This window comes from Leucoraja erinacea, chromosome 11, assembly GCF_028641065.1.
Source record: "Leucoraja erinacea ecotype New England chromosome 11, Leri_hhj_1, whole genome shotgun sequence".
Taxonomy (NCBI): domain Eukaryota; kingdom Metazoa; phylum Chordata; class Chondrichthyes; order Rajiformes; family Rajidae; genus Leucoraja; species Leucoraja erinaceus.
The window spans coordinates 4,391,998-4,411,556 of record NC_073387.1 but is presented as its reverse complement, the minus strand read 5'-3'; the positions used below and the strand labels follow the sequence as shown (position 1 = coordinate 4,411,556).

Below are 19,559 nucleotides of genomic sequence, written 5' to 3'. Positions count from 1 at the left end.
TATTTGCCAACACAAATCACAGACACTTCTGTAGACAAACTCTGTTAATTTTACAAATCTTACACTGTACATTTCTGCTATTTCCAATGACGGGTTGTTTTAAAGAATACTCGTGTGCTTCCAATGTGCAGTTCAAAGAAATCTCAGAATTAGGGCACGATAATTTCATTTAAAATCCAATTAGAAGTAAATAAGTTCAAGGAACAGAATAAGGATATTCAGCACATCAAGTCTACTCCGCCATTCAATCATGGCTGATCTATCTTTCCCTCTTGACTCCCTTCTCCTACCTTTGCCCCATTTGACAATCATATTTCACTGATCTCAAGGTAGACAAAAGTGCTGGAGAAACTCAGCGGGTGCAGCAGCATCTATGGAGCGAAGGAAATAGGTGAAGTTTCAGGCCAAAACCCTTCTTCAGACTGATGTAGGGTGGGGTGTGGGGGGGAGAAGAAAGGAAAAAGGAAGAAGAGGAGCCCAAGGGCTGAGGGAGGTCTGAGAAGGGGAGGAGACAGCAAGGGCTACCTTGGAAATTGGAGAACCCAATGTTTATGCCGCTAGGGTGCAGACTGCCCATATGAGATGCTGCTCCTCCAATTTCCGGTGGTGCTCACTCTGGCCATGGAGGAGGCACAGGACAGAAAGGTCGGATTCGGAATGGGAGGGGGAGTTGAAGTGCTGAGCCACCGGGAGATCAGGTTGGTTAATGCGGACTGAGCGGAGGTGTTCGGCGAAACGATCGCCAAGCCTACGATCTCAATTCTAGTTATCCATCATTTTGCTCTATTCTTTAATTCAGCCTCTCTGGAAGTAAATCAAGTCCTTCACTTTCCTTAGTAAAACATGCCAAGAACCGGACACTGTCTTTGGATTAATACATCCCCTCTGACTTGCTTTTTAATCCAATCTCCCAATCCTGGCACTTGAATTCATAAATTCCAGGAGCTGTTACCCACATTAATTCCTTTCACACTATACTTTTCCTCTTTGGAAGCCTTTTGGAATTGGTGATGGCCTCTTCCAGCCTGGTGTTGTGGGCTTTGAGATGGATGATGTTCAATGTTTGACCCAGAAACACTCACAGGGTGGAGTGCTGTTGTCTCGGGCAGGTGCGTAGTTGTTGGGTGTGGCTCCATCGATCAGTTAGGCATGGTCTCTGTGAGCCCACAAAGAAAAGGCTTGGGGTTTTCAATATCATCCTAGATCCTCTTCCTTCACTGAGCGACCATAGGCCAGAAACGTAGTGAGGATGTTACATCTTTTCAAGGAGGAGGGTTTGAGAATATACTTGAATTTCTTCCCCCTCTCCTGAGAGATCTTAGAATGAGTGTCTCTTACAGAGGTCTAGAGTCAGGCATGTAAACAATGGTAGACACACAATGTGTGTTTAATTATAGACGATAAAACAAAATGCTGGAGTAACTCTGCGGGACAGGCAGCATTTCTGGATAGAAGGAATGGGTGACGTTTCGGTTCGAGACCCTTCGTCATGCTGAGTCTGAAGAAGGATCTCGATCCGAAACGTCATCCATTCCTTCTATCCAGAGATGCTGCCTGTCCTGCTGAATTTCTCCAGTACTTTGAGTCTACGGTGTAAACCAGCACCTGCCGTTCCTTCCTACACATGTGAACACTGTGGCTAGTTTACTAGCAGCAAGCTCTGGCTCACGGTCATGTTCAAATACTCATAAATAAGTAAAATAATGAAGTTCACCAAAAATGGCCAAAACAAAATTGGAAACAAGCAGCTTTGCTTTTCATCTGTTTTGTTTTTTTAACTCATGGCTAAACCCAAATTGTTGAGAGTAATATAATAACGGGTTCTCAAAAAATGAAATGAAAATATCTGAGCACTATAGGTCTGTCTCCTAATGAAGCTCAAAAGAACATTAAGATGGGGGTGAATGATGAAAAGCTCTTCAAATTAAAGGGCAAATTGAACATAAGAGACCATTAATCCTATTATGTCTATGAAACAGAATTATCCAATTACTGTCTCTGCTCTGCTCTCCTGATCAAGTTCTGAGATCGTTTATTTTTCAAGTCGACATCCAACTCCCTCTTTAATAGTTACCAAATCTCATTTGTTTTCACTTCTCTCAGACCAAAACCTTTCGTCATAAACGTTGATCTTCTCTTCCCTTCCCTTCATTTCCATTAATCCGCTCAATTTTCAAATGGAGTTTCCCTGTGCTCAGGAACAACACTGTAGACCCAGTATCCAATCTGATCACCCACCCAGTCTCTTAATGGATTTCAAAGAAGGACAACATCAAAACTGTGTTAGAAATGTAAGACTTTGCAGTGTGATTGATTTTCTTGTTGCCACAACCCATTTCACCACTTGCTAATAACTACTTTGTAATGGTTTATCATCACATGTTCCTAAGTACAGTGAGATGTTTTGTTTTTGCATACAATCTGGTAAAATCATACCACAGGCTTCACCTCGGCAGAACACAACGAGTCACCAAGTTTCCAGGGCTGATGTTTGTAAAGTTCTTGGTACAGTCTTATTTTCTCACAACAGTGAACCAAACCTGTTGCTGCAAATGGCTGCAGCAGTCCCTCCTTCTCCTTGTTCTTGGTGGCTTGGCCCTCAGGGACCCTCTTCATTCTCGCTGCCCCCTGCCGCGTCCCTCTTTGCTTTTCATTCTCCCTCTTCATTCCCGCTGATGTGGCTCACCAAACCCCTCTTTGTTATCGCTGGCATTGTCCACCGGGTTCCTCTTCATTCTCAGCAGCCCCCCACCATGTCCCTCTTCACTTTCAGCAGCCAGCCTGCTGTGTCCCTCCCGGCCCCGTCGATCGTTCAGATCCGCAGCACGTCCTAGAAGCCTTCTGCCGCCGTACAGAGTAGCCCGTGAGCCTTCAATAAAAGCTTTGCACTAACCTTGTGCTTTTCCAATCGACTGGAGAAACTGCTTGAAGCAGAAATGCTCTCTGGGGAAACTCAGCTTGAGGTTAAAAGATTGAGAGGGATCTTGATGGATCCTAAGGGATCAATAGGGGAAAGAGGATTTTTGCCCTTGTGGGAGAATCTAAAGCTCGGATCCACTATTTAAACATAAGGGGCTACCCATTTGGGAGTTGAGGTGAAATTCTTTGGAGTCTTTGTAACTCTATTTCTCAAAGGGCAGAGGAATCAGAATCTCTGAATATGTTTTAAAGCATATTTATTATGGCTCAATAGATAATTGGTAATGATAGAGGTGATTGGATACAGAGGGTAGATAAAGGTTCAAAGGGTTGAAAGGTCTATTTATTGTCATGTGTAGCAGTTAAGGTACAGTGAAACTTGAATTACCATACAGCCATATGAAAAAAAAACAACAAGACATATAACTACATAAAATTTAACATAAACATCCACCACAGTGAATTCCCCACATTCCTCACTGTGATGGAAGGCAATAAAGTATATTCTTCTTCCTCGTTATTTGCAGGATATAGGAATGCAGGTTGGCTACAGATGTTGCCTTGAAGCACCAACCAGCTAAGTGACTCCTGAAGATAGACACAAAATGCTGGAGTAACTCAGCGGGACAGGCAGCATCTCAGGAGAGAAGGAATGGGTGATGTTTTGGGTCAAGACCCTTCTACAGACTACACCCATACCTTCTCTCCAGAGATGCTGCCTGGTCCACTGAGTAACTCCAGCTTTTTGTGTCCAGCTAAGTGACTACTTTATGATACTAGGTTGTATGTTGGGGAAGTCCAGGACAAGGGGTTACAGTTTAAGGATAAAGGGGAAATCCTTTAGGACCGAGATAAGAAAAACATTTTTTCACGCAGAGAGTGGTGAGTCTCTGGAACTCTCTGCCACAGAAGATAGTTGAGGCCAGTTCATTGGCTATATTTAAGAGGGAGTTAGATGTGGTCCTTGTGGCAAAATGGATCAGGGGATATGGAGAGAAGGCAGGTACAGGATACTGAGTTGGATGATCAGCCATGATCATATTGAATGGTGGTAGGCTCAAAGGGCCAAATGGCCTACTCCTGCACCTATTTTCTATGTTTCTATGTGACACAGATGTCCCTGGACCTGTGAAATGGAGTGTGCATGCACAGCCCTTTCTCAATAATTCCTCCTCTGGATTCTTCCAGAATTGTGGCTTTACATTTTTTAATGACTGATCGACATGTGCACAGATTTGTTAATGTTATTGGCTTGGTAATCACAATTTTCTCTACTCTCTTTGCATTTGGCAATGAGCGCTGATGCTGATGAGATCATCGAATGCATTACTTTAATCAAGTATGATGATACCACTGAAGTTGCTCGGGGTCAACGTTTAGTGTCCAATGTGGGAGATGTAGCTAACGGCAAGTTATTTGGTCAGATACAGGAAAAAATTAAAACATTGAGAATATTGAAATTCCCAAATACACAAATGATGAAATAAGATCCTCCAGAGTGCGAAATAAGTGGGATTTTCACTTATTCATGCAATTGGAGCTAGGTTTTATGAATTCCAAAAAATTTCTAAAGGGCCTGTCCCACTTGGCTGTCATTTACGCGCGCCATTTACTCGACCTGCTAGCGTGTGGGTAACACACCCACTCCTACTCCCAGAGCGGGGCCAAGACGACTGGAGATAGACACAAAAATGCTGGAGTAACTCAGCGGGACCGGCAGCATCTCTGGAGAGAAGCAATGAGTGACGTTTCGGGTCGAGACCCTTCTTTCAGACTGAAGAAGAGTCTCGACACGAAACATCATCCATTCCTTCTCTCCAGAGATGCTGCCGGTCCCGCTGAGTTACTCCTGCATTTTGTGTGCATCTTCAAACAATGTCACACGCTCCAAACGGTTGTACGGACGCGTGATGACGCACGTGACTCTCGCTGGACTGTCGCGCGACCGTCACTACCGGCCTGTCGCGGAGGTGACGGCCCAAGTGGGACAGACCCTTTACTCAGTGGGTGAGGCAGCATCTCTGCAGAACATGAATTCCAACTTTACATATCCCAAAGCCTGAACAAATTTTAGTGCTAGGTGATATCCTTTCATCTTCTGTTTTTTGGGGGAGGCACGGCAGCATAGCGTAGCCTTACAGCGCCAGAGATTCTGGTGCTTGTCTGTACGCAGTTTGTACATTCCCCCCGTGACCACATGGGTTTTCTCTGAGATCTTCAGTTTCCTCCCACATTCCAAAGATGTGCAGGTTTGTATTGGCTTGGTATGAATGTAAAATTATCCCTAGTGTGTGTAGGATAGGGTTAATGTGCAGGGGATCACTGGTCGGTGCAAATTCGATGGGCTGAAGGGCCTGTTTCCACGCTGGATCTCTAAACTAAACTAAACTCAATGATTCTTTGAACTCAACATAGTCACTTTAATCTTTTAGCAGTTCTCTCACAAATTGAACTGTGAAATAAAAAGACTTTAGCAAACGCTTTTCAAGAAAGGTGACCCTTGTTCAAACCACTTTATTTCAGACAAACATTATTAACTATAATGCATCTGGAAAACCAAGTGGATGTGAAAAGCGGAGAATGTTGGTTATGTTGGTGGAGTGTGAACATGCCATATGTCTATTGAAGCAAATGAAGTCAATGGAAGTTGAAGCACGCACATACTGTAGCTGTTGGTAAGTTACAGTATGTACTGTTCCACGTTCTAAATAAGAACATGGAACAGTACAACACAAGACAGTCCCCTCAGTCCTTAATGTCCATGTTGAACAGGATGCCAAGTTAAACTAATCTCCTCTGCCTGCATATGATTCATATCCCTCCATATCCATGTGCCTATCTAAAAACCTCTTCAATACCACTATTGTACCACCTGTGGAAGCACGTTCCATGCACTCACCACTCTGTGTAGAAAACTTGTCTCGCAGATTTCTTTTAATTAGTTTTAGAGATAGCGAGTGGAAACAGGCCCTTTGGCCCACCAGGTTCAATTAACCTATAAGCCTGCACGTCTCTGGAATGTGGGAGGAAACCAGAGCACCCAGACACACAGAGCCCGTGGTCAGGATCGAACTCGGGTCTCTGATGCTGTAAGATAGCAATTCTACTGCTGCGCCACTGTTTGTTCCTCTCACCTTAAAGCTATGCCCTCTTGTCCTTTACATGTCAATGCTGTGAAAAATATCCTGGCTGTCTACCCTATTTAAGCCTCTCATAGTTTTATATTCTTCTTTCAGGTCTCTTCAACCTCCTATGTTCCAGTGAAAGCATGTTTGGCCAACCTCTTCCAGCTAATAACCCCTAATGTAGACAGCATACTGATAAATCCCTCCTGCACCCTCTCCAAAACCTCCACATCCTTTCCTGCAACAAGGTGACCAAAATCTGCATATAATGCACCAAATGCAGCCTAACCAAAGTCCTATAAAGCTAAATCATGGCTTCCGTAAGGGCCTGTCCCACCAGCATGCGACCTGCATGCGGCAGGCGCGACCAAACCGTAAGCAGGGGTTGCACGTGAGGTTCGAGCGAAGTCCGCGGGAAGTTTGCGCGTGATGTACGGCGTGAAGACGCTGCATACGGCGTCAAGATGCTGCTTATGGCATCGAGACGCTGCGCATGCCCGTCGAGGCGGTGCGTACGGCGTTGAGGTGGCTGCTGGCCGGCAGGCCGTTACCGCGCGGAATTTTTGAACACAGTCCGCGGAGCCCCGCGTCGATGTCGGGACCAGCTCCGCACAACTCCATACGGCTCCAGCGATCGAAGTGGGACGGCCCCGCGAGGCCGTACGGCTCAAGCGACCACATTAGGTCGCGCTTGCCGCACGGAGTCGCATGCTTGTGGGACAGGCCCTTTACTCTTATACTCAATCACCCAATTGTTGATGGCAAGCATACCAAATGCTTTACCTCTCTCAACTTGTGTCGCCATTTTCGGGGAGCGACGGACTTGGAGCCCTGTCCCGTTTAGTTGCGGAGGAGGGACACATTTTCAGAGAATCAACTTCAAAGAGCCAGATGCTTTACAATCTCAGTATTGTTTCCCAGGCTTGAAGCCCAGACAATATCAATGTGATGAAATTGCGATGTAACCAAACTAATCAAAAAGCTAAATAAAATTCAGACACCAGAAATGTAAAATATAAAGAGCAATTAATACCATAGTGATCAATTATGGTTGAGAGACTGCCCCTGTGAACTTCACAACTAACATGGAAGCCACTTCAGCTAGACAAGGCTCCACCTCGGCTGGGTATGACCAGTTGAGTTTGTGAAGCAATGCAAAATAATCTGGAAATCACTCAATAAGGGAAAAATGTGTTTGATGATTTCACTTCTATGATCCAGATCTCTCCATTGCTGTCTCGGGAGATGAGCCAGCAGCAAACATCCATTCAAAGCCCACAGCTGCTTGACTGTACTTCACCCCACCCAGCCAACTGAGCAGACTCCAGTCCGTTCTCCCAGTTCCTCTGTTTCCATTGTACTTGCTACAATCATGAGATTATTCCACACTACTGCCTTTATATTATCTTCTTTCATTCTGAACTGTGGTTTCCCTCTCGCATACTGGACAGTGTACTTGACTGCATCTCAGCTATTTCTTGAATCACTCCTCTCATCCTGTTAGCCCTTGCTGTCTCCTCCCCTTCCTCAGCCCTCGGGCTGTCTCCTCCCATCCCTCAGCTCTCGGGCTCCTCCTCCTCCTTTATCCTTCCTTCTCCCCGCCACCCCCTATCAGTCTGAAGAAGGGTTTCGGCCCGAAACGTTGCCTATTTCCTTCGCTCCATAGATGATGCTGCACCCGCTGAGTTTCTCCAGCATTTTTGTGTACCTACAGACCACAGTGTACATGGTTTTTGTTTCCCCCCCTTCTCAACCTCTGCATTCAAAGGACCATCCTTCACAATTTGGTGCTCCAGCAAGATTCTACCACCAGACAGATTTCCCGCTCTTTCTAAATTTCATTCAGAAAGTACCTGATATGTTTCCAACGGTCTGTTCTCCATGTTCAAGTCCCAGACTTTGACGGTGAGGTAATCCCTTGTCATCATATATCTCCCACTATGGCTGAACTTCACGTCCGATATCGAGGAGATGATCTCGGAGAAGAACGACCGATTGCTGGGGTCTTCTGGCTCTTCAAAAACTGGAGGGCATCACAGCCAGAGGAATAGAAAGCAAAATATACGTTAGGTGCCTTTCATCAAAAGGAACATGAGAACATTGAAAACCAGAGCAAATGGCCTCTCCGAAATATAAATTGCTGCATCACTTGAGCCCAAATCCAAAGCAAACTAACGTTGGACTTTATCAACATTGTGTGGGGCTACAGAAGAAAATCCTAAAATTCAAGATGAAATTGTGAATCTTAAGGAAGCAATGACAATTTGCATAAAAAGCTGGAATGAGGTGGCTGGGCATTAAATATTTACACAATATTCACTGGTATTCTTCTAAAACTGAATTTTTAAATAAAAACACATTTTCTCACCTTTTCTATTAAGAAAGAGCCTTCTCGTTTGCTTCCTAAATGGTGTTTCTCTTTCTAAAGTCATAGTCATAAAACTGCACAACACAAAAACAGGCCTTACGTCACTACTCGTTTCTGCCAAGCAAGTTGCCTAACCGAGCTACCCCCACTTGCCTGACCTGGCCCAAAGCCCTCCGAGCTTTTCCTATCCTTATGCAAAAAAAAAAATAGATGGAAGAACTGAATGGGTCAGACAGCATCTGTGGAGGGAAATGGACAGAAGTAGACAGAAGGAGGCTGTTTCTTGATTAAGAAAATTGCATTGATCTTTTTCCAAGCTATTACTCTGCTATCCATGACATATGTGCCAAGCTGCAATAGACCACCACTCATGCAACAATGTAAAATGCAGAAGTTGAAAACTAACAGAAAGAATGTCAACATGTGGGAAAAAGATAAGTGCATTGTTCAAAAAAAAATTGTCCAAACAAATAAGACTCACTAAACCACTGGTGCCTGTCTCACCACTGCCCCTCTCGCCTTTATACTGGGTATCTTCCCTCTCCACTCTTAGTCCAGATACAGGATCACAAGGCAAAAATGTTGACACTTCCTTTGGCTTCACAGATGCTGTTTGACACACTGAGTTTGTTGCAGCACCTGCAGTCTCTCGTGTTTGACGAACATATTACCCTGCTTGACTTAATTCCTGGTTTAATCTCTAGCCTGTGCTACTTAAGATGATCTGAGTTTATTAATAGAGGGAGATAAAACAGAGGGGGTTTCCATTCTCGATTTCCTGCATTGACGAACATGTTGTATGATGACAGAACAATTCTTCACTGTGATAACACCTCCTTGCTTCCTATAGTTTTAGTAGACCTCAGTCTGTCCAACCTGTTCATGCCCTTTTTAATATTTTTCAATTTTACACACAACCAACTCTCCCTTTTAGAAATACTCTTATCTCTGCTTGGTCCACACTGTTAGGCAATATGATTCCAGGCAATCACAACACACGGTAAAAAAAAATTCTTATCATACTTCTTCTTACAACTTTAACTCTGAGCCCTCTGGGCAGCCAGAGGAATTGGCATTTGCTTACTCACATCATTAAATTGCTTTCTCTAAATTCTTCCTTGCTCAGAGGAGGGCAATCCAGCTTCTCCAAATGTGTAGGAAGGAACTGCAGCACTTCATGTTTCACTTAGGCAGCTTACACCCCAGCGGTTCGAATATTGACTTCTCTAACTTCAAGTAACCATTGTCTTCCCTCTCTCTCCAGGGCTCTCCATTCCCAGTTCTCCGACCAGTCTGACTATCCCGCTGATAACATTTATCTCTGTGTGCTTCGTTGTCACCTACTCCTAACAATGATCTATTCTATATTTTCCTTGATCTCCATCTTCTTTGTCTCGTTTTAACACCTTACTATTCCTTATCTCTGTGTCTCCCCCTCCCCCCCTGACTCTCAGACTGAAGAAGTGTCTCGACCCAAAACGTCACCCATTCCTTCTAATCAGAGATGCTGCCTGTCGCTCTGAGTTAATCCAGTATTTTGCACCTATCTTCGGCTTCTCCAAACCATGGTCAGAAATGACTGCGGCATTGAAAGTTCCTGTCCCTGGTATAATTCTGGTAAATCTCCTGACAACCTACATCAGGGCATTGTTGTCCAGATGCAAAGAGATTCGATCATTGCACGCTGCAGACACTTCTACGCGATTGCTTTGGAAGCAGCACTCTCTGGCACTTTCACAGCATTATAATTTTTGACGCAACAACCTGTGTTGGAAAATTTAAATTGGTCATTGAGCAGGTGTCCTATTCAGACACATGTTAATGAGAATCCTCAATTTACACCATGGTTCCCTGGCAGATGGTGCTACAGACAATGCTACCCAGACAATATAGCAGTGTAAGGTAGTTCGCCTGAACAGTGTACATTTGCAAGATATACCCTGCCTGCTGCTTTAGAGCACTTTGCAATCTTAGGAGGTTTTTTTAAAAATCAATCATTACACATGCTTAAAAAATCCCAGTTTAATTTCACCACATATTTATATCTTTCTGAAGATATTTCTTCCCGTCTGAAGAAGGGCCTCGACCCGAAACATCACCTAGTCCTTTTCTCCAGAGATGCTGTCTGACCCGCTGAGTTAAAATCCAGCCTTTTGTGTCTATCTTCAGTTTCAACCAGCATCTGCAGTTCCTTCCTGTATCTTTAAGTCTCTCCTGTGGTCACTTGAAAATCCATCAGCTCTGTGGAGCCCTGAACTCAGTTCAGATTAGTTTATTGTCACATGTACCAAGGGAAAAGATTATAATGCGTGCTATCCAGTCAGCAGAAAGACAATACATGGTTACAATCGAGCCATTTACCGTACGGCCTTTAATATGTTCAGACTGTAGGCTGCATTGTTTGCAGTTCATGAGGCATTTTCCTTGCTGGCTAATTTCCTCTTCGACCATAGCCCATGGCTTTGGAGAGATTAACTTGCCTCTGAGCTATCTTTCAGATGAGGTGATAAACCAAGACCCATGTGGTTGTTTTTAGAGGCAAGGAAGATTCCCATCTATCCCTTCATAACGAGCCTGTGGGAGTTTTCTCTTGCTGCCCACACCAACATTCATCTCTGTCAAAGCAGAATAAAACCCAGGTGATTTGCTCATCAATTCAAATAGACTTTCCCTTATGCCTCAATTTGCTTTTGACAGAACTTGACTGATTGTGATCATGCTTAGAACATCTTAATGACTTGAAAGTTATTATATGTAATGCAAAAGTTTATGTTTACTCTCACTAATTGGGCATAAAGGACAATAGACAATAGACAATGGGTGCAGGAGTAGGCCATTCAGCCCTTCGAGCCAGCACCGCCATTCACTATGATCATGGCTGATCATCCACAATCAGTACCCCGTTCCTGCCTTCCTCCCATATCCCCTGACTCCGCTACATTTAAGAGCTCTATCTAACTCTCTTGAAAGCATCCAGAGAATTGACCTCCACTGCCCTCTGAGGCAGAGAATTCCACAGATTCACAACTCTCTGTGCAAAAAGGTTTTTCCTCATCTCCGTTGTAAATGGCTTACCCCTTATTCTTAAACAGTAGCACCTGGTTCTGGACTCCCCCAACGTCGGGAACATGTTTCCTGCCTCTAGCGTGACCAAAACCTTGATAATCATATATGTTTCAATAAGATTCCCTCTCATTCTTCTAAATTCCAGAGTGTACAAGCCCAGCTGCTCCATTCTATCGACATATGAGAGTCCCGCCATCCCGGGAATTAACCTTGTGAACCTACGCTGCACTCTCTCAATAGCAGGAATGTCCTTCCTCAAATATGGAGACCAAAATTGCACACAATACTCCAGATGTGGTCTCATTAGGGACCTGTACAACTGCAGAAGGACCTCTTTGCTCGTATACTCAACTCCTCTTGTTATAAAGGCCAACATGCCATTCACTTTCTTCACTGCCTGCTGTACCCGCATGCTTACTTTCAGTGACTGATGCACAAGAACCCCCAGATCTAGTTGACACACACACCCTTTCCATTTTCAGGCCGTGGGCATTGCTGGCCAGCCTTTATTGACCATCCCCTACTTGTTCATCACATGACTGCTGCATTTTAATTGACTGTGCAAACATAAAGCAATACTACATAATAAAGTAGCTACCTGCTTCTGTCAACCCTTCTGTCCGATGCAAACTTTGTCAACATAACATACTCTCAACATTACTGATCTGTAGTTAATCTGCTGCGTGGAATTGGGACTTTTCTATGCTTCCCTCATTGTACTTGAATGTCTAATGGGAAGGCTGGTATACAGGGGGGGGGGGATGCTCAGCCAATGAGAAGCTGGTATGCTGAAGAGCATAGTTCCTAGGCCACATATAAAATTCCAATGCCTGTGGAGTTATTATGTTCACATCATGTTGAGCGACACATCATGATGCAGTGTGGTGTACTTCAGCGTGACTGTGGGGGAGAAAGAGCGCACAGGACCTCGGTCTATCTGTGTGTGTGTGTGGTAGGTAGGGTAGAGAGACTAAGCAGAATACATCGGTCTTATTGTGCGTGGGGGGAGAAAGAGAGAGGTGGGGGGGGGGGGGGGGGAAGAGAGAAATGGGGGGAGACATATATACACACACAAAAAGCAGAGTTTTTTCTGTGTATGTGGGAGACACAGATGGACTGAGCACAATACCTCGGTCTTACTGTGTGTGGGAGAGGGGGAGAAAGAGACGTACACTCACAGAGGTAGTCTCTCAGCCTGTGTGAGAGGGAGGGAGGGAGGGAGAGACACACACACACAAAGGTGGATGTGAAATCTCACCTGCCTGTTTCCGCCGCCAGTGAATGAAGAAGACACCCCCATCTGTCTCCCCCCCCTCCCCCTCCGCTCTCCCCCCCCCCTCCCCACAAGAAAGAGCAGATGCTGGTTGAAAATAAGTGTACACACAGTGCTGTATTTGACACAAAGACGCAGCAGAATTTTGGAAACGTCATCCCGTCACCCATTCCTTTTCTCCAGAGATGCTGCCTGCCGGCTGAGTTAAAGAGTTCCCACGGTAGACTCACGAGACACTAAGGTAAACGCACGGGCCACTACCTTCTTAAAACGAGTTTAAATGTATCAATTTTTAACTTCAGCAGTACATTTTACTCGTGGAAAACTTTAAACTTGTTTCACGGGTACCTGCCGTTAGCGCCACGAGTTGCTAAGTTGTGTCCACGAGTTCCGACGTTACAGCTACGTTAATCGTACGTTATTACCACGAGTTTTAACTCTGGGTACCTCGTGGGTCAACTCACACCGTGAGACAGGGGTTTGTGGTGGGAACTCAAAGACTAACATTTCCCAAACAGCATTCTTCAACCAACTCTGAAAACACACCACAGACCCTTAATAACTCTGGATGTTGTAGGTTCATATTGGATGAAGGTTTTATGGGGTTTAGGACTGCTTTAAAATGTCACACGTGTGGCTGTTCTTAATTGGGTTATCAAACCATGACAATCCTTACCAGTGGCACTTCTCCAATGAGTGGTCTTAGTGCAATGGCCAAGATTAGCTGGTGCAGATTTAGCAGAGTTTCCACCAGTTTAACTGAAAAGTCAATAAATGCAGATGCTGGAGAATCAAAACTAGAACAAAACATGCCTGTGACACTCAGTGAGGACAGAGTCAATGTTTCAGCTTCAAGCCACTTCATGACCCCAGGGAAATGGGACTTTCCTGGTTTTCAAAAACAATCTCCCATCTGAAACCTTGCCTCTTGTTTCTCTCTGTAAATCCTGCCTGAACTACATTGTTCTTAGTGATCTTAATGTCCTAGCAAACAGTTAACAATGCCCTGTTTCTTTTATCATTGTTACTTTTTTGCACGTCTTTAATTTGTTCTATACCTCTCTACTTTATCGTCGATATCTCTAATTTCCCTTTCTCCTGACTTTCAGTCTGAACCTAAAACATCAGCCATTCCTTCTCTCCAGAGGTTCAAACCGAAGATAGACACGAAATGCTGGGGTAACTCAGCGGGCCAGGCAGCATCTCTGGGGAGAAGGAATCGAGACCCTGCTTCAGCAATGTTGTGCTCAAAAGGGAAGCGGAAGAGTGTCTGGAAAGAGAACATTTGTAGGGATTTGCAGAGAAGGTATGTGTGTGGGATTAGCTGGATTGTTTTGCGTTGAGTTGGTATGGATTCAGTAGGGACTCCTTCCACCTTGCAGCATGCACTTGTATGTATGATGTGTTACTATGTCAGAGGGACCAGTAGGGGGTGGAGTAGGGCAGGGGAATGATTGGCCAGTTTTAAACACCAAGCATTGGAAGTACTGCAATGCAGGGGCGGAAAACCCAAGGGGGCCAGAGGGGACACGCCCCCCCCCCCCCATGTTTTGAGAGGTGGGGGACATCCCCCCCCCCCAAGTTTTTGTCATCCAGATTTTAAAATCTCTGCTTTCCGCGAGACAGTGGAGGTGGGACTGCTGATCAAGGGCGCCGATTGGACGAGAGAGACGTCGGTCAGCAGGCAATGGGGGCGGGACATGATGATTCAGCGCAATGATTGGTGGAGTGAGATGTGGCACAGACTTGCGCCTCATCCGCAACCAGGATCGATCCCGACCGAGTCTCCGGCGCTGTCCCGTCCCCACGCGAGTGCCCCCCCCCCCACGGGTGGCCAGAGAGGTCGGGAGCTTGAGCTGTACCCCCAAGCCCACAGCCAGCGCAGAGAAGCAACGCTAAACCCAGCTCAACTCTGCCTATGTTTCAAAATAATTTACTTAATTATGGGCTAATAATCGGAAAAAAGCTTATACTTAAATTTTGGAAAAATGCTCCAATACCAATAACAAAAATGTGGATTTCAAACATGTTCGAAACATTACACTTGGAAGAGATGAGACTCCTCCTAGCAGGCAAAGCAGATCACTTCCAAAAGACGTGGTCTGCATTTATGGAACTATTACAAGCATAAGGTGCAATAATAAGTTATAACATAAAGACCTGGAAACGGGGGGTATAAAATAAATTTTTAATAAAAACACGGTTGGTATATCCTTTTTTGCGGAGTTTTGTGTTACAATAGAGCGATTGATTTTCCTTTCTTCTTTTTTTTTCTTTTCTTTCTAGGGTCTTATTTCTTTTCTTTACTTCCTTCTCTAATTCCTTCCCTAAGGGGTTCTCTTCTCCCAACACTTTCCTGCACCTTCACGATTCTTGCTTACTTTCCTTACTTCTTTTATTTCTATCTTTTTTAAAGCTCAAAAAATGAAGTGGTACAACATAATGTAATAAGATATATGTGATGTATTAATGTGATTTACTGTACTGCTAATAAAAATAAAATAAAAAAAATAAATTAAAAAAAAACTCTGCCTGTCCCGCCAGGTTAACCTGCCTGGGCTTGCGGGAAATATGGCCAGCGTGGAGAAGCAGCGCTGGTGTCCCATCAGTCCAGTCAGGCCTGTAGGTTAACCCGGCGAGACAGACACAGTTGAGCTGCATTTAGCACTGGATTGAGCATCCGAAGCCTCGCGCATTTGTGTGTGAGTCTACGCATGCGCGCGTGTCCCCCCTGTCCCCTCCATATTTTGATAGCAAGTTCCGTGCCTGCCAATGGCTTATAACCGGCAGGGAAAAGAGGTCTTAGACCTTATTCTGAAACAGTACCCACTTGCTGGAAAATGTCCACAGGTAGGTTTTGAGCGGGTTCGGATTCCCTCATATTTGAACCTTTCAGCTCCTCAAGGCTGTTCTGCTGTAATTCATACCCATTGCTTATGCACTGAAAGCAGTCCATCAGGTCACAGTGCCCAAGAGCAGCTGAGTCTGTGGGATGGAGTGGCTGCATGAATCAGCAACTTCAGCAGAGGAGGCAAGGGAACAGGAGGAAAACAGAGACTTGTTTTGAGCAGTGGCAGAAGTGCTGAGGCAGCAACAGTGTTACCTACACACACAAATCTGCCTGAGTCAGCTCATTATTCATCGTACACAAACGGGCCTCTCTGCAGTGATAACAATCAACCTACTTGTTACCTTATCGTGTGGCAGGATATTTATTTACTTCTTATTTTGTTGTAGATGATTAATTTTCTTTTTGTTGATGGAAAATTTCCTGAATAATCCAGCCATTATTCACCACAGTTTCAATATATTACACAATACATTCCCACTTCAAAACAGTGTGATAAATGGAGCTCTATTTATTTACAGGCTAACTTTTTAAAAATGCACAGTCTTGTGTTTTTATTCTGAAACACATTGCCTATTTCTGCAGTGTTATATTACCAGAACATTTAAATCAATTCAGTTGGTGAGATCTGCAAGAAAGGATTGAATAAATGCTCTGGAGGACCTGAAGTGGGAGAATACTTCCACACATGAAAACTGAGTTAGGAGTCTATCACCTCTGACCAGAATAGGACCAGTGTTAGTGATAAATCCTTACAGCTTCCATTAAACAACACCGTTGCAATTAATCAATAATTAGCAGAGATTAAGAGAGAAAACACAAATGCAAATGACAGGAAATCAGAAATCAAACAAGAAAATTCTGCCTTTTGTCTCTCCTGCTTTTGCCTTGGGCCAGGATTTATACGCTGATCTCTCCCTCCTGTCCGAAGCTACCACAATCCTCTTTACTGATCCCTGTGGGCCAATTGCTCACTCCAAATTGTTTTTATTGAACGTTGCCACTGACAATGTCAGCTTAGTTTCTCAACTCCCTTTACGCATTCTAATCTGTCCTCTGAATGTTGGTTCCAGCTCCGGCCTCAACAAAATAATTCCACGGAGATGCTTTTTGGCTGGTGGTGTTAGTCATGACTCAGTTAGTTATACTCAGAAGGGCAGCTAATGATGACTAATAAATTCTTGGACTGCTAGAAACAGTCACACCCTGCAAATAAATACAATTCCATGGACCTAACCACGGAATCTAGGCTGTAACATCAATGTGTAACAAGTAACGTAATCAATACAAGCAAGCTCATCTCATGCACATCTCATTACACTTCACACTGCATCGGCAAGGCCAGCAGCATAATCAAGGACGAGTCGCACCCTGGCCACTCCCTCTTCTACCCTCTCCCCTCTCCCAATGGGCAAAAGGTACAAAAGTGTGAAAACCCACTGTCTCCAGATTCAGGGACAGTTTCTTCCCAGCTGTTATCAGGCAACTGAACCATCCTACCACAACCAGAGAGCAGTCCTGAACTATCTACCTCATTGGTGACCCTCGGACTGTCTTTGACTGGGCTTTGCTGGCTTAATCTTGCACTAAACGTTATTCCCTCATCATGTATCTGTCAAATGTGAACGGCCCGATTGTAATCATGTGTTGTCTTTCCGCTGACTGGTTAGCCTGCAACAAAAGCTTCCTACTGTACCTCGGTACACGTGACAATAAACTAGACTGAACTGAACTGAACTGAAGCTGTAATAAGCAATGTGATCAATACAAGCTAGCAAATGGAACTAACAGAGAGGGCATCTTAGTCAGCATGGACAAGTTGGACAAAGGGTCTGTTTCCCTGCAGACAGACTAAGACTCTAAGTAGCAAGGGAGGTGTTATACTGTCTGAGACATTGATGCCCAGATGTAAAGACACTTCATCCACTTTAAAGCACCTCAGATGCCCTTGGGACATAAAACCTGCTCAATAAATGCAAGAACCTATTTGTAAAACTGCATCCATCAATAACAAAATGTAAAAGGTTAGATTGGGGACAGTGAACCCATTAATTCCTAGTAGCTAGATAGATAAGCATAGTTAGTTAGTTCAGTTTAGTTTACTAACACGAATACCGAGGTACAGTGAAACATTTTTTGTTACGTGCTAACCATTCAGGAGAAAGACAATACGTGATTGCAATCGAGCTATTTACAGTGTATAGATACATGATTAAGGAATAAAGCAGAAGAGGGGTAACGCAGCAAACATGTTATGAATGTAAAGAAGCCTTTTGTGTTTTGTATATATTTTTTATGTATAAAGATTATTTTGGATTTTTTTAAAAGGGGGAAGGCCTACTTGGTCAGATCTGATCTGCGTAGTTGGGAAACTCACTCCGAATGCCATGCTGTGTTGTGGATGAAATGATCAAGCACCTCTTTGTCAACTGTGCCCTTGGTGAGGAGGTCTGGAGGTAGATGCATGTGATCTTGTTGAGGTTTGGCTTGAGTTGATGCATAACAGGGGGCTCACTGATCTCCGAGCCCCTTCCAGGGATGCACACTAATATAGACATCCATAGCTGCTGGAAGATCAACTGAAGATCAGCGAAAGATGCATTTTTGGCCAAATTAGAGTTCTGCATAATGGGATGCACACAAGGAAAAGCTGCCATCTGGCACAGCTCAGGAGGTAGGGGTTTGTGCTAAAGGACACACTGAAGCTTGGTGTAGCCATTGCAATGACTGCGGTCTAAGGTATTGCCACCACTGGACTCTGAGGGATAGGGTGGTGTGTAACAGCCATACAGACACTTGTAGGGCAAGCAAAAAAAAAACTGACGGAGGAACTCAGCGGGTCAGCCAGCATTTGTGGAGGAATATGGAGAGATGGTGTTTCAGGAATGAAGACAGGTCCCAACCCGAAATGTCATCTCTCCATGTCCCCCCACGGTTCCTGCCTGGCCCACTATGTTCCTCCAGCAGTTGTTTCTTTATCAAGATTGCAGCATCTGCAGTGCCCCGTGTCAACACTTTAAGCACCTTTTGTTTACAGGCCACATGAATGGCGCGGGTGCCTTTTCAACAAAATGTATTGGATTGATGGCAGAATTAATACTGTGACTTGATGAGATCACAAATATAAAGTAAGATATATATATTGATAAGTATATATTTTTATCAATGAAGCTTTATGAAATAAAGGAAGTGGAAGTGTGAGAAATGTGCAAAAGAAATCTTGCCAGCATTAGATGAAATGTTAGAAATATTGTGGAAAGATAAATATCTGTATATTTCCCTGTTAGAAATTCTGTGTAATAATGAGTATTCATAAAAAGAGTTACACTACAAATTGGTGGTACATTATAAGATTTAATATTTTGTCCATGTTTTTGTACTTGATGTTGAGTATGTATGGTGAAAGGCACAACATGCTGGACAGGCAGCATCTCTGGAGAGAAGGAGAGAAGGAATGGGCGATGTTTCGGGTCGAGACCCTTCCCCAGACTAGTGAGGGATAACTAGTTAAGGAAACGAGAGATATAGACAATGATGTAGTGAGATAAAAGGTCAGTGTGGGAATGGGAAGGAGAATGAAAGTGTTTAGCAACCGGCAGATCAGGTTGGTTCAGGAAGGCTGAGCGAAGGTGGTCTTGCTGGTCTATACAGGTGGCCTGCTTAATGCTATCCTGCAGAGAGCTGGCCTACTACTATACTCTTGGTCTTCCAGTCCAAACACTCAAGCTAGATATGCAGGAAGAAACTGCAGATGCTGTTTTAAACCATAGATAGACCCAAAGAGCTGGAGAAACTCAGCGGGTCAGACAGCATCTATGGAGGAAAGGAATAGGTGACCTTTTGGGTTGAGACCCTTCTTCAGACAAAGGAGGGTCTCGAGTCGAAACATCACCTATTCCTTTTCTCCAGAGATGCTGTCTGATCCACTGAGTTACCCAAGCTATATACCCTGCTGTACAT

General features: G+C 44.2%; 1 protein-coding gene across 5 annotated transcripts in view; it reads right to left on the bottom strand.

Moving 5' to 3' along the window:
* Positions 1–19,559, bottom strand: part of LOC129701422 (serine/threonine-protein phosphatase 2A 55 kDa regulatory subunit B beta isoform) — a 565,371-nt gene that overhangs the window by 15,949 nt on the left and 529,863 nt on the right. For all 5 annotated transcript variants that reach the window (XM_055642585.1, XM_055642587.1, XM_055642586.1 and 2 more), the window contains one exon: positions 7,898–8,067. In XM_055642585.1, the coding sequence (XP_055498560.1) occupies positions 7,898–8,067 (170 nt within the window). The remainder of the gene's footprint in view (positions 1–7,897; positions 8,068–19,559) is intronic.